This window comes from Silurus aristotelis (assembly GCF_946808225.1).
Source record: "Silurus aristotelis genome assembly, chromosome: 26".
In the NCBI taxonomy this organism is placed as follows: domain Eukaryota; kingdom Metazoa; phylum Chordata; class Actinopteri; order Siluriformes; family Siluridae; genus Silurus; species Silurus aristotelis.
In genome coordinates this window covers 15,251,566-15,266,572 of record NC_139599.1, presented here as the reverse complement: position 1 = coordinate 15,266,572, position 15,007 = coordinate 15,251,566, and the positions used below count along the sequence as shown (strand labels likewise).

Sequence of the window (15,007 nt, the reverse complement as noted above, 5' to 3'; positions counted from 1 at the left end):
TGATGGACTCCAGATGTTTTCGTGCAACCAGGTTCGTAGAGAAGCCAGAAGCCGTCATACCATTTTTTCCCCCCCAAAGAGATTGTCTTGAAGGTCCACAGAGTAGGATTCTTGTTCTAAAAAAGATTTTTTAATCGCTCAGAGAAAAAAGAAAACTCTATTATTATTATTATTTTTAATATCCATGAGTCTGCAGTCAATACCCGAGGCCAGGTTCAGCTTTATATGGAATTAGTAGGTCGTTTGTACTGCGCTTTGCTGAGCATCAGAGTCGAGGCGGGATAAGCGTGCTGCCTCGACCATATACGAGTCAAGAGCAGCAACCTGGTGCAGTCAGCATGCGTCAGCACAAGCAATTGGAATCGCTTAAGCATTAAGATGTTAATCTAGTTTTTTGATTTGCTTTATATATCTGTTGCAGGCTCAAGGAGCAGTTCGTTTCTGGAGCCCTCTACTGGTTACAAGGCAAACTGTCTGTTTTTTCTTATTTTTTCCTAAATCTTTTTTATTTTATTGCACTGAGAATCGTGAGATATGAAGTCAGAATTGCGAGGAAAAAGGTCAGAATTGTGAGATAAAATAACCTTTTTTAAAAAAATTTATTCAGTGGCGGAAACGGGCTTCCCTTACCTTTTTTTTTAAAAAGCCTCTTGACTTGACATCTTGCACAAAAGCCAACTGAAAGGGGTGCACATATTTCTAAGCCATTTCAAGCCAACCTTTGTGACACACCTCACATGAGGAAAGGGGTGGAGCAAGGTTGAACAAGGTAGATCAATCAGTTTTCAATATTTCCCTATTTTTCTGCACCTTTTCCTTGAGATGTTGCGATGAGATACAGACCCTATAATTTTTCCCAAAAAGTTTTCTTCCTTGGATAGACAACTCAAGTTTGCAAACCCACTGTAGCGCCAAACACCAAATTGAACAAACTGAAAATAACATTAATTGCCTGCAATACAATTTGAGGTGATACTCAGAGGCTATGAGCCAAGGGTAACGCTTGTAACTACTGAATTAAAAATGGTGGACAAACCCTTCCCCAGCTGGGACAGGCTTGCAGCTTTGTTGTTGGGCAGCCTTTTCTCACGAAGTCCAACTTTTCTTGAAACGTCTGTCTTGTAAATGTCCTTGTAAGTGTATATGAGAGCAAATTAATTCTCTGTCAGCCAATGTGGAATGAAAAAACAGTCGAAAGTCAAGTGTCAAGTCAAGTGAAATGAGACAATGTTCCTCCAGAACCCTGGTGCTACATAAAAACAACATAAAGCTACATAACACAACATAGAGTTACATAACAGAACAGATGGCAATAAAAAGGAGAAAGACAAGAGCTAAAATTAGACTTCAAAACACCAAAAACAGAAAAAGAAATGCACTCTAACATCGAAACAACACACACACACACACACACACACTTTTTTTTATATAAACTTTTGTGATTAGCTAGGCAGTGTTCTGCTAGTTAGCGTTTTTTATTTTAAAAGCGACATGGGCTTCCTTTGTTGTAAAAATGCATCAGGGACGAGTCTTATGTTGCTCTGTGCTCATGAAAGCTTAACCAACAAATATATCCAATCTATAAGTATCAATCACCATCCACATACAACACAGAAATAAACACAAGCATCGGGACCAACATTGGATAGCGGGTATGCTAATCAGAATAATGAAGGCTGATGCGTTTTTATTGAGCAGTAATTAGCAAATAAATGGCGTGACAGATGGCCCATGCATATTTTGTTCATGCATCAGGATTTTTTTTTATTAGCTTTTGAATAGCTTCTGTATTGCGAGCAGTGGGTTTCAGTCTACAGAATTGTGGACTATAGAGATGATAAATCCTAAGCATGCCATGTTTGCTCTGGCACATAAACATGAAAATACATGCATTAGCCACCTTTTGCTTTGAAGACATCTTTTCACACTCCTGGCATTCTCTCAGTCAGCTTCATGAGGTAGCAAACTGGAATGGTTTTCCAACAATCTTGAGGGAGTTTCCAGAAATGTTGAATATTTGTTGGCTGCTTTTCCTTCGGTCTCCAGTCCAACTGATTGCGGAGGCCAGGCTATCTGATGCAGCATTCCATTCACTCTACATTTTAGGCAAATAGCTCTGACATAACCTAGAAATGTGTTTGGGGTCATTGTCCTGTTGGAAAACAAATGATGACATGAAATATTTTTGCCTCTTTAACTCTGAGAAGCATGTATGTAACTATGTGGTTTTGATGCTGTTAATTCTAATAAACTTATCCTCTGCAGCAGAGGTAGCTCTTGATTTTCTTTTCCTGGGACGGTCCTCATGAGAGCCTGTTTCATCCTTACGTTTGATGGTTTTGGGGAAACGGGTAAAGTTCTTGAGATTTTTTCCAATCGACCGACCTTCATGTCTTAAAGTAATGATGGAGTGTATTTGTCTATTTACTTTACTAAGTGTTTCTTGCCAGAATATGGATTTGTACAGCAGTTCTAGAGCTTAATGACTCTTTTAAACTGTTTTGGTCGACCTTTTCTCACGATGTCCAACTTTTCTTGAAAAGTCCATCTTGTACATGTCCTTAAAAGTGGACCTACGACCAAATCGTGAAATGCAAAAACAGCTTTCAAATCCACATGAATATAATTGAGTTTGTAGATGAATTCATAATGATTTAACAGCATGAACTTCTTCAGCAAATGAAGCTGTTGGTTCGGACCACACAGACCAGCCTTCGCTCTCCACGTGCAGCAATGAGCCTCGGCCGCCCATCACCCTGTCGCTGGTTCACCACTGCAGACCAGGAACAGGCCACCAGCTATAGTTTTGGAGATGTTCTGACCCAGTCGAATACATCAACTTTAAGAACAAAATGTTCACTTGCTGCCTAATAAATATATCCCACCTACTAACAGGTGCCATGATGAAGAGATAAGTGTTATTCAGTACTGTACAGTATTATATGGTACTGTACAATATTGAATATAAGATAAGTACACACACCCCTCTCACGGGTTTATTTAGGGCTCGGTTGCGGGGGAACGCGCTCACTCACGGACCAATCGCCCAGCTTTGCGCCTGGCTGCGCCCAGAACCGTACCCTCCCATACTCCATAGTATAGATGCCTATCGCATATGTACTAAATTTGCATCCTCCATAGTACGATAGAATCCAAACCCTTCCTTTCCCCTTCGTGGAAACCCCGTAGCACGAACCAGCGCCGTCCATAACAACCATAATCCAAGATGGCGGGTGCCGACGGAGATGATTCTCTATATCCCATTGCGGTTCTTATTGACGAATTACGGAATGAAGACGTTCAGGTAAGGGGTTTAAAATATAAAATTAGGTTGATGAAAAACTAACGCGAAAAAAGTACAATTATATATTTGCTGGATAAATAGGTTACCTGGGAGCTAGCTAGTGCGCCGGCTAGCTTTAAGCTAACTAGCGGGCTAGCTAGCAAAAACAGCTATCAAATCCACTAGCTAGCTGTCCAGTGCCGTTGAAGAACCGTTGTATAGACAGCAATACATTATTTGGTTTATATTTAATTTATAAATGCACCGCACTCGTTTGTCTACATCTTTATTAGGTGGTCGGTGTTTTTGTAATAACTAGAAAGTGTCTAACATTATCACTTGTGATTTAAATAAGGCACTGGTAGCTACTGAATCACTGCAGGGCTTCATTACAGGTTGAGGGCAGGCCGGGACATGCACCAGCAACGTCTCTTAACCTGCTGCATTCCAAAAACAAATCTGCACAGTGCACATAATGTCATCTTTTGTGATAATCACTAATGGAAGTGTCCAGCTGCTCATGTCCCTCATAAACACGTAGACACAAACTGGGTTTGCTGACAACGAGGTAATAAATCATAAATCTGAAGGACTAAAGAAAGGTTGTCCACCATCAACAATGCTTCTATTCGGACCCTGATGTCAATGTGGTTTCTTATGAATCCATGCAATGAGCTGCATTTTTATGTATTATGGCACACTGTGCTGTTTGTCTACTAGTTATGGTGTCTATCTTCAGAAATTCAAAGGAGATCTAATCAGGATCGCAGGTTAAGCCTCAGGCTTTCCAAGATGAGACACCAATTCAGAACATAGAGATAGCCAGGAGTCCATGTGTAGGAAAGCCTTTCCCTTTAATTGCATTCAATGAATTCAATGAAAACAGCAGAACACCGAGCAGCAGCCCTCAGACTACACACCACTTATTGAGCATCACACTTCTCGATGATGCAACCAACAGCGATCTATTTCATCCACGTCAGAAAAAACACACTAGTGCGACCACACTCACACACCTTCATACCATACCCATATACATCTTTCTTTCGGCTTCTCCCATTAGGGGTCGCCACAGCGGATCATCCGTATTCATGTTCGATTTGGCACGTTTTTACGCTGATTGCCCTTCCAAACGCAACCCTCCCCATTTAACTAAGAGTGCACTGGCTTGTGCAACCTGGGGTTGGTTCTCTGACCAGGGAATTGAACCCGGCCCACGGCGGTGAGAGCCTTGAATCCTAACCATTAGACCACCAGGGAACCTACCATACCCATATACATCTATACCCACCTAATAGGTCAAAGACGTGACCTGCATCAATGTTATCAATAAAGTTGTGGATACACTGAGCCCTTACTCTCAAACCGGAGTCATCAGTTTTCAAGGACTATCGGAAATCCTGCCGAGGCGACGCTTTTTTAAACCATGATAATAAAATTGGATGTGTTGCTTGGACACGTAGGCTTTGGATGGATGAAGGGCGTATTAAAAATCCCAAATAGATTCCAACTTTGGAGACGTATGATTTAAATTCCTTGATACATTGTGAATCGGACAGTAATGGAGCAGGACATAACAGGGTTTCTGCGGAGTCTTAAATTCTCTGTTCCAGGGCTTAAATCATTAAACGGGTCATATATTTCCGATGTCCATGTAACGCTTTCTCTAATGCTCATCGAAATGCTCCTGCAGCCTTTTAGAATGTTTTTTGTTGTTGTTTTTTTACTTGGTTGTTTTTGATGTGATAAGGGTCTGAAATTTTATTCTTGATGGTCTTAAAAAGTCTTATATTGGACTTGGGGAAATGTGCAGGAAATAACATCCCTGTTTGATGGAGGGCGTCCGATTTTCTTTGCCGATCAATAACCATGACGTTATCCAATCATCAGCGTCTGAGGGTTTGCGCATTCGGAAGGGTTCTGATTCAGTGCTTTACTTTGCATGTGTTAGGCAGCACTTTGGAATGATGCAGTTGCATAATGAATATTTATTAAATGGATTATTTAGTGTGCACTATTTTATTGAGGATGGTACAGGAGGTCTGTGAAAACATGGATAATACTGAGTAATATTCAGTACAAAACTGTCAGTAGTCACGTTTACAAAAAAAAAAAAACCCAGCTTGCTTTTGGATCGAGAAAACCTGAAGTTTGGAAGATTTTCTTCCCTGATATAATATTGTCAGAATAGATAAGCCAAGCGTTTTACTCATCATTGACAAAAGGTTAAATTTTATAATCTGGTAACTAAGTGTATATTTTTATTATAATTATTATTATTATTTTTTTAACAGTTGCGGCTGAACAGCATTAAGAAGCTCTCCACCATCGCCCTGGCCTTGGGTGTTGAGAGGACACGCACCGAACTTCTTCCTTTCCTCACAGGTAAGATTTTGAGGATTTTTCTTTCTGTTGAAGTTAAAACATTTTTATGTCATTTATATGAAAATTAAACGTTTTCAGTGCACTGATGTGTTTTTCATGACGAAAACTTGCACTTAAAAGCAAAAAACTTGCTGTACATTTTTATAAATGTTTGTTTATATAATCTAGATACTATCTACGATGAGGATGAGGTGCTCCTTGCCCTCGCTGAGCAGCTGGGCAACTTCACCATGCTGGTCGGAGGCCCTGAATATGTGCATTGTCTCCTTGTAAGTGCCAAAACAAACCTCTTACCTTTCGGCTTTGAAAGCTCTTCTGATCATAACTCATTGTAGCCAACGTGATTTTCTCCTTAGCCACCTTTGGAGAGTCTGGCCACGGTGGAGGAGACCGTGGTGCGGGACAAAGCTGTGGAATCGCTGCGGAAGATCTCCCACGAGCACTCGCCTGTGGACCTGGAGGTGCACTTCGAGCCCCTGGTGAAACGCCTGGCCAGCGGCGACTGGTTCACCTCACGCACTTCAGCTTGCGGACTCTTCAGCGTCTGCTACCCGCGGGTCTCCAGCACTGTCAAAGCCGAGATTCGCCAGTCAGTCACTATTATTATAGTACATAATACAGTAGATTTATTGCATGCTCAGTAAATTCAGCGCTCTTGTTAGCAGGTTTTGGTACCCGAGCCTACCTGTAGCCTAAACTCCAGCTGGTTGAAGGCTCACTGACAATCAGTCCCAAAACGTTGCTCATTTTCCCCTCCAAATGTAGGATCATATTTAATAAAAAATGTAAGTGTAGATTAAGTACAAAGGAACGTAGGGCAATGTAGGGTGGGTTTTTTATTTTTATTTTTTTTCGGTGTGTTTCGCACCGTTGGCTCTAGTCGGACGGCATCAGCTGTTTTTCAACTGATTCAGCAAGTAAGACCTATTGGCTATTCAGCTTAGTGAATGAACATAAATGATGGCGTTAACAGGGGAAACTCGCAGTCGCTTGTTGCCAATCTTGCTCTTGTTTTTTTTATTTTTATTTTTTTATTATCAGACGTGATTGTAAAAAATCTGTCAGCTGATCTCAGCAGATCTAGACACTGCTTGCTTTATATAGGTCTATTTCTTCCGGATTCACTGTTTGGATGCAGAATTCAGACTACTGCCACCTGCTGGTATGGGAGAGTTATGTTCTCTCACGCAGACGCGTGACGGTTCGGTGCCTCACATGTACCTGCCTAATAATCGGCCTGATTTGCAGCACAATAATGACCAGCCTCAGATTTTGATCATATTTCACCATGCTTATTATAAAGATCTGTTTCTTAGGCACTTCCGTAACCTTTGCTCTGATGATACGCCGATGGTCCGTCGCGCCGCTGCGTCTAAGCTGGGCGAGTTTGCAAAAGTGTTGGAGTTGGATTACGTCAAGAGCGACATCATCTCTCTGTTCACCGCGCTGGCTTCTGACGAGCAGGTGACTCCTTCAGACACATAATAAAACCATAAATGCACCTCTTTTTAGATCCTCACTGTTCCGAAGCGTAGGCAGACTTGGCTGCAGAGACTTGGTGATCATTCTATTGATGTTCTAAATGTGTCTTCTTTCCTGGTGAATATGTTCTGCAGGACTCTGTGCGTCTCCTGGCTGTGGAGGCGTGTGTAAGCATCGCCACGCTGTTGCCCCAGGAGGACCTGGAAGCTCTGGTCATGCCCACACTGCGCCAGGCGGCCGAGGACAAGTCCTGGAGGGTGCGCTATATGGTAGCGGACAAGTTCGCTGAGGTGAGCATGAAAGCCATTTGAGATGTTTTTAGGTTCCTGATTTGCAAATATATACAATATTAATAATATAATCTACAACTGACCTTAATAATAAGCAGTAATGGAGCAAATGGATAATTTATCTTTTTTTGTCATTTGCATGAAACCTGGTTGTTGTGTAAAAAAACTTGTTGCATAAAGTATTAATACTACTTATGCAATAAATTTGTTTTTGCTGATTAAAATTTTTTGGTGCATATTTTTTTTTTAAAATAACTTTACCCTTCTCTCCATTGAACTTGTAGTTACAAAAGGCAGTAGGTCCAGAAATCACAAAGAACGACCTTGTGCCAGCCTTCCAGAATCTTCTCAAAGACTGTGAAGCTGAAGTTCGAGCTGCTGCCGCCAATAAGGTCAAAGGTATGGCTGCCCTTGCAACTATTCCATTTCCTCAATTTTATTTACTTTTTTTACTAGCTACCAAAAGTGCTGTTATTCAATCATTCGTCCATTGTTTCATTCCACTGCATTTCTTTCTTTGGTCATCAGAATTTTGTGAAAATCTCCCGGAGGACAGTCGAGAGACCATCATCATGAATCATATTCTTCCCTGCGTCAAGGTATGGCACTCGTCCAGTCACCGCTGTCTGGGTCGCTAGACTTATCGTCTCTAAAGGCTACGTGCAGGCAGATTAAACTGTTTTGAACTCGCAGCTCATGGACAGCCAGCGTCCTCTGTCCAATCTGTCACATTCAGCGTCTTCTAACACCCACTAGCAGCTAACATCTGACTCAGCAGCTGTCCCCAGTTAAAGCGCGTAAGACGTAAATGGGATCAAATTAGTCTGGCTGCCGGCGTGTCAACCTTGACCTTTAAATTAACCGAATGAGGATTTGGCTGGTATGCTGGAACAGTTGGTATGTTTTCACATCGTGCAGCAGTAGATGTCGCCCTGCTTATCTTTACCGGTAACGTTGGAATATACGGTCTGTTAAAAACTGAGCTCAGCGCATCTCCATTTATTTTTACAGCAGGTTCGTTAGTTGGTCTCGCCACAACAACGGATTTAGACTTTTTTTTTTTTTTTTTTTTTTTACTTTTTGACTAGCACAGAGTCAAACTAACTGTCAAAACTAGTAGTTTAGTGTCCATTCTTCAGTCATTAAATTAAGTTTAACGCATTTGTCGATTAAACCTCTGTAACGATTTGCTCGTTAAAATTTTCGATTTTAAAGTTTGAGACGATCCGTACAATAACATTCACGTGAGATCTCCGAAAATCTCTGAAAATGATCATACCTGTATTTTATTTGAATAATAAATGTCCACTTTTATATATTGCGCCGTGCGTTGCCAATAAATGAACAACGTAAAAAAAAGTTATAAATGTAACTTTGTAAACCAGGTGTAACTTATTAGAACCTGCGAGATGATAAATGATGGTACCCAGCGTGCTGTAGCCCCGTGTTCAGGCTCAGAGTCGAGACAGCAGATGAAATGCTGGTCTTTAGCATTCATGGCTGTATATACAAATTCAATCTAGCTAATTTATTTATAATATAATATCAGCTATTTCCCTTTAGGATTAATAAAGTAATACATCTAATGACCAGATGTGTTTGGTTGGATGGTTCACAGTGAAATTTGAAGATGAAAAATAAGGAATAATTGTGATGACATTATTTAGGAAATGTTAATCATATAAATCACACTCATCTCTGAAATGTGAACAAAGTTGAACTAGATGTGTCACTGTTAAAAGGCTTTCCAGCTTCCCTGCTGCCCTTTAATGTGGGCTGTGTTCCGGTGTCCTCTATAATTTCGATTAAAATCCCGTACTAATATGTCTAATTGCAGGGGGTATTATTATTTTATTTATTCTTAATTACCGACGGTGGTTTGAGACGTGGGGGATGTGGAAGTTTGATTTTTACAGCTGTCAGAGATGATTAACAGTTAGTCCTGTCTGCAGGAACTGGTTTCAGACACAAATCAGCACGTCAAATCAGCCCTGGCCTCCGTGATCATGGGCTTGTCGACCATTCTGGGAAAGGACAACACCATCGAGCACCTGCTTCCTCTCTTTTTGGCTCAGCTCAAAGATGAGGTAAGGACTTCAGATCACTACACTACAGCTTGTGTGTGTGTGTGTGTAGTTGCTTTAGACCAGGCCTCAATAAGGAGCTCTGCTTCATCTTTAAACCACAGTCCTGTGTAACGGGACCCTTTGATTCCACAGGCCTTGAAGTGAGCGATGAATGGATGAGTGCCGTGCAGTTTTCTCTCGTTTCATCTTTTCTTGTTTGCTGCGGCGTGTTTATTGTATCTGTCCCCCTTAGCCAGGTCTTAAACATGAACTCTAACCCTCAGCTTTTCACAAATTTATTTTCACATCTCAAAATGACAAGCGTCCTCTTCCGTCTCTTCCAGTGTCCAGAGGTGCGTCTGAACATAATCTCTAATTTGGACTGCGTGAATGAGGTCATTGGGATCCGACAGCTCTCCCAGTCTCTCCTTCCCGCTATTGTGGAGCTAGCAGAAGACGCCAAGTGGAGGGTGCGGCTGGCCATCATTGAATACATGCCACTCCTGGCCGGCCAGCTGGTAAGTCCCACTTTGTCAGAAAAAGACTGACGTTGATTCCCAAATGTCTACTGCAGTTTAGCTTTATTTTATGCTTAATTTTACCATTAATGGTAATTACAGTGGTGATTACACCAGTGACGGGAATCACGTGTGTTTATAGGGTGTGGAGTTCTTTGACGAGAAACTGAATTCCCTGTGCATGGCGTGGCTTGTCGACCATGGTGAGTAAATGCATTGTGAGGTCCATGTTCTTATCACATCAGCACTTTTTCTTTTTTTTTTTTTTTTTTTTTAGAACTAGCAACTTTAGAGCTTCCTGTGTTTGAGTCCTTCCTGTTAATCAGTTATGATTTAACACGTTATGAGCGATGTCGTGAAAACGTTTATCTGAAATAAACAAATGGTGACGTGTTTGTTAGGGGAGAAGACGGCGAGTAATGATACGCATTATGACATGATGTAAAGTTAAGTGACTACTAAACCAGAAAGCATGAAGATGCTTCTGTGCCAGATTACATGCTGACCATTACAAAGCACTGACAACGGAGACAGGAAGTTAAATAAAATGAAGCTTCAGTGGAATGAGATGAACATGTCTGCTAAACAGTGTTTGTATGTGTGACAGTATACGCCATCCGAGAGGCAGCCACCTGCAACCTGACGAAGCTGGTGGAGAAGTTTGGTGCCGAGTGGGCTCAGAACACCATCGTACCCAAAGTGCTGGGAATGGCCAATGACCCCAACTACCTGCATCGCATGACCACACTCTTCTGCATCAACGTGTGTATTTTGCCAACACAATCGCTCACTGACTCACCTTGGGTCGCTATAGCAACGGCCCCAAGGCTTTAGCACCTTTAGCTGGAATTCGTATCAGTTCTAGGAACCCGTGTGGTCCGCTCAAATTCGAGTAGGTCTCCATTCTCTAGTCTCTTGGTGACTCATTGTTTTTTTGTTTTGTTTTGCGTTGCTACAGCCGAGTGCCCGGTGACTAACCCCTTACAGGATACGACACATACAGCCGGTTTACGTAAGCACTGACACACGTGTCTTATTCAGGCTCTGTCGGAGGCGTGCGGCCAGGAGATCACCACCAAGCACATGCTCCCCGTCGTCCTGAAAATGTCTAATGATCAGGTGGCTAACGTGCGCTTCAACGTGGCCAAGTCTCTGCAGAAGATCGGCCCTGTTCTCGACAGCAAGTACGTATTCCACCACGAGAACGTATTTCTTTGTGTTGCTTCGACTCTCACGTAACTCCTCATTTGTATTTTGGCAGCTCTCTGCAGACTGAGGTAAAGCCTGTGCTCGAGAAATTGGCTGCAGACCAAGATATCGACGTCAAATACTTTGCCCAAGAGGCCATAAGTGGTAAGCGTGAAATATGTATGTTTGAAACTTCTAATCCTAATGTTTGCTTTTTTTAATTGGTGTGCTGAAATTGAAAAAAATTTTGATAACTACTTTTTTACATCTACAGATGCCAGAAAGATAATTTGACTTGTATAAGACGCAGTATAACTTCTATAAAAGTGTGTTTTAACAAAATACACAATATTTCCTTGTTGCTCCTTGGTTTGCCAGCCATCATGGTCCACCTACCCACTTTTTGGCATCATTACAATCAGTGATCACACTGATATTTCACAACACTTCCTCTGAAGTATAAGAACGGCATTGCAAATAAAATATTCTGAGTCAGAGCTACATGGGTTTAAAAAAAAAAAGAGAGAGAGAGAGAGAGAGAGAAAAGTATATTAGTTAATCTATGGCCTATTAAGGCAAAGTGGATCGGTGACTTTAATCTGTGATCCTAATTAATTTTTATTTCTTTTATTTCTTTTTTTTTTTAAGTTCTTGCCCTGGCCTAACGGAGATCCTGCTGAACTCCCCACTCTCAAGCTGACCTCCACCTTCATCATCATCGTCCTCCAGGATCACGCATTGGACTGTTAAAAGATTGGAGGCGTGTTCTGTTTGTCTCTGGTGCAGAAGCGCGGGAGAGGAAGCTCCACTTTTTCGCAGTATTTTGGAACGAGTGTCTGTCTCCCCCTCTCTCTCTCTCTCTCAGCCTTCGAATGATCCTGAAACATCTCATTCTCTCACCCTTCATTCTAATTACAGCAAGGAAGGGGGGGGGGGGGTAGGAGGTTGGATGTACAAATTACACTTACACGTTACAGTATCTTCACACAATACCTTTTAATTAGCTTGCATTTCTTCATGTGTTAATCTCCCCTCACTGGCAGCACTTTTACATGTTGTCCTACTAAATGAACTGTTGTGACAAATATTTACCAGACCGTGTAGCTGGTTGTCTTTTGGAGGAACTTATGATGATGACAAATGACCTAGAAAAATCCCAGTTATAACTCTATACCCTGTAGTTTCCGTGTGCATGCATACGGAGCTTGCACGGCTTGCTTTGAGTCTCACCCCCTCCCCCGTGCATGTCGGTGTCTGGACTGACTGAACTGGTGTTAGCATTTAGCATCGGTGTGTCACTAAGCTACGAATCATTTTCAAGCTCTGGTTCCTCAAAGCGTTGGCTGAATTGTTTCCACACCACGTGCTATCCAACATCACCAGAACCTTTAGAAGGGTTTATTGCTTCTCCTTTTAAAAAAAAAGGGACCATTATAGATATTTTCTTGTTGTATCAGTAATCCCGAGGACATTTCTTCCCAATGTATGAATCAGAACGTTCTGTTCTATCTGACGCCTCCCCCTCGTGCGTTTATAATAAACCGATCTGCGTAATACTTTTAATCCTTTATTCCTAAGCTTTCGCATGAACCCTTCTTGCTCATAGGTGAAATCTGCAGCAAAATGGAGAGCTTCATTAGCAACAGGATAAATGTAACGGGTCGAATCCACTTTTAAGCTACACGCTCCCTATGCGATGTGGTCGCTTTGCCAATGAAACGCTGAAAAAATGTAACGCTCCGCAGTCTTCTTTTCGTCTCCGTGATCGTCGTCAGGATGTGCTTTCCGGTTTTATATGAACATGAACTCATGCTGCCCCTCTAACGGCATACAGAATCAATAAAAAAAATCAGACACAAACCAGATTTTTTGTTTTTTTTTCCCAACATTTTATCACATTTCGGGAAACATCAACCCCCCTTCCCTTCGCAAATATTAAAAAAGGTAAAAAAAAAAAAAAAAAAAAGAGAAAAATTGGACCAATGTGCAACAGTATGTTTTTTTTTTTTTTTTTATAAAGGATTAAAATACAGTGGACTAAATTAGAAACGCACCTTTTTAACTCCTGATTAGAATTGTAGCAAAAGGTCACCATGATGAGCATGAACAATCTATTTTTCAGAGATCAATTGTTGCTTTTTTCAGCAGCAAGGTACAGCGAGCTCGGTGAAAGCTTATGAGCTATTGTTCTGCTGAAGCCATTGTATGTTCAGAAGTGTGTGTGGATGAACAGCCAGCTGCCAGTGCATCACGACTCCTTTTTCGAGTGTCATTCTGCATGTCTATTTAAAGGAAGACCGTTGGATCCTGGCGGTTTGTTTGGTCATGTTTAATGATCCCTTCAAAAAGCCTCTCTTGGGAAAATTGGAGGTACTGGGGGGGGGGGGGGGAAATCAGGTAACCTTTTACTGCACACATCCAACCAGAAAATAGATGGAGTGCTGGCCACTAGAGGTTAAAATGGAAATTAATTTACAGACGCAAACAGCTTGATTTGGGGCCCCATATAAATACTACTTTGATTTTAAGTCCATTCTCATTTTGCCTTTGAAGCCTCCTGTCAGCAAAATGTTAAGCAGATGTGCGTCTGATGAGAAAGATGAAGTTTTGTAGAAATACAGGTTTTCTGTTATTAATGCTTGTGCTTAGGTTATATACATATGCGCTGCAGGGTCTGATAAGTACCTGGTTGTCTTGTCTCGTCTAGTTTGGTTTTGTCTTTTTTTTTTTTCCAGGTGCGTTTAAAGTTGTGACGTGGGCGTCTTAAGGAACCCAGTAGAGAGAGAACAGGATTTGGGTGATGTGGGAGAATTTAGAAAGGTGGATTGTGTCATCCATCTGGATTACGGATAATATGCAGGTGTTTGATGGCACATGGAAATGCCAAGTTGCAGTACTACAAGCATCCGAGTGGCTTCTGCAAATAGAAGTGTCCAGACGGTGTAAAGGAAATGGAGTAATGTAGCAATTTAAGGAGAAATGGATATTTCAGAACTACACCATAGTTTCATTCATGACCAAATTATATGATCCAAGAGTCGTCGAGGGAGATTAGAAACTTCTAAACTCAATGTGTTGCTTTGAGCGTCATTGCTGTTGCAGTACTAAACGTCTAATTATTTTATCTCACTGAAGTAGAAGGTAATATACGGTTTATAATGAGTTCTTCTCAGTCATGATGATGTCCAGGGGTTTGTCATTGTAATTAGGTCTGGGGTCAGTCAGAGCTTAAGGAGGAAAATACGAGTTCTCCTCTTTGGACTGACCAGGTTGCTTGTCGAGGTTTGGATTAAGATTTGATCTACACGTCGTCGGTTATTATGACTGGACGTATGGGTGGAGAATAAAAAACGTAACAATTCTTTTTACGTGTCTTTCACGTTTAATTCCAACAAAGTGAAAGGCAACAAAAGTGCGACTACAAATTCTACCAGGTTTTAGTGAGAGCTTTGTTTTGTAAAACTGGCAAAAAAGTCAACACATGTTCACTACAAATACTGATTTCAAGTGTTTTTTTTTTGTTGTTTTTTTTTTATTTTTTAAACTATTACAGAAAAGTTCCGTATTGCTACTATACGTCGGGACGGTAAATATTCTTGTACAGTAACCATAATATTCAATGTGTAGCTCACTATCTAGGTGATGGAAGCTTTTTCTTTCTTGTATACAGTATATAGGGAGCAGAAGTGTATGGGTGTAATGAGATGCCATTAGGGATTTGGTTCTCATACTTCATAGATCTTCTAAATCATAGTGGACTTGAGTTCTGTTTGAAAAGAAATATTAATATTTCAC

At 41.2% G+C, this 15,007-nt stretch overlaps 1 protein-coding gene across 1 annotated transcript; it reads left to right on the top strand.

Annotated features, from left to right (window-relative positions):
- Nucleotides 1-3,031: 3,031 nt before the first annotated feature.
- Nucleotides 3,032-13,072, top strand: ppp2r1ba (protein phosphatase 2, regulatory subunit A, beta a). The gene is made up of 15 exons (XM_083530716.1): nucleotides 3,032-3,304; nucleotides 5,578-5,668; nucleotides 5,837-5,937; nucleotides 6,025-6,257; nucleotides 6,985-7,132; nucleotides 7,285-7,440; nucleotides 7,725-7,839; nucleotides 7,969-8,039; nucleotides 9,393-9,527; nucleotides 9,851-10,024; nucleotides 10,167-10,227; nucleotides 10,632-10,786; nucleotides 11,066-11,208; nucleotides 11,286-11,377; nucleotides 11,861-13,072. The coding sequence occupies exons 1-15, from the start codon at nucleotides 3,227-3,229 to the stop codon at nucleotides 11,875-11,877; spliced, it is 1,770 nt and encodes a 589-aa protein (XP_083386842.1). The 5' UTR covers nucleotides 3,032-3,226; the 3' UTR covers nucleotides 11,878-13,072.
- Nucleotides 13,073-15,007: the final 1,935 nt, after the last annotated feature.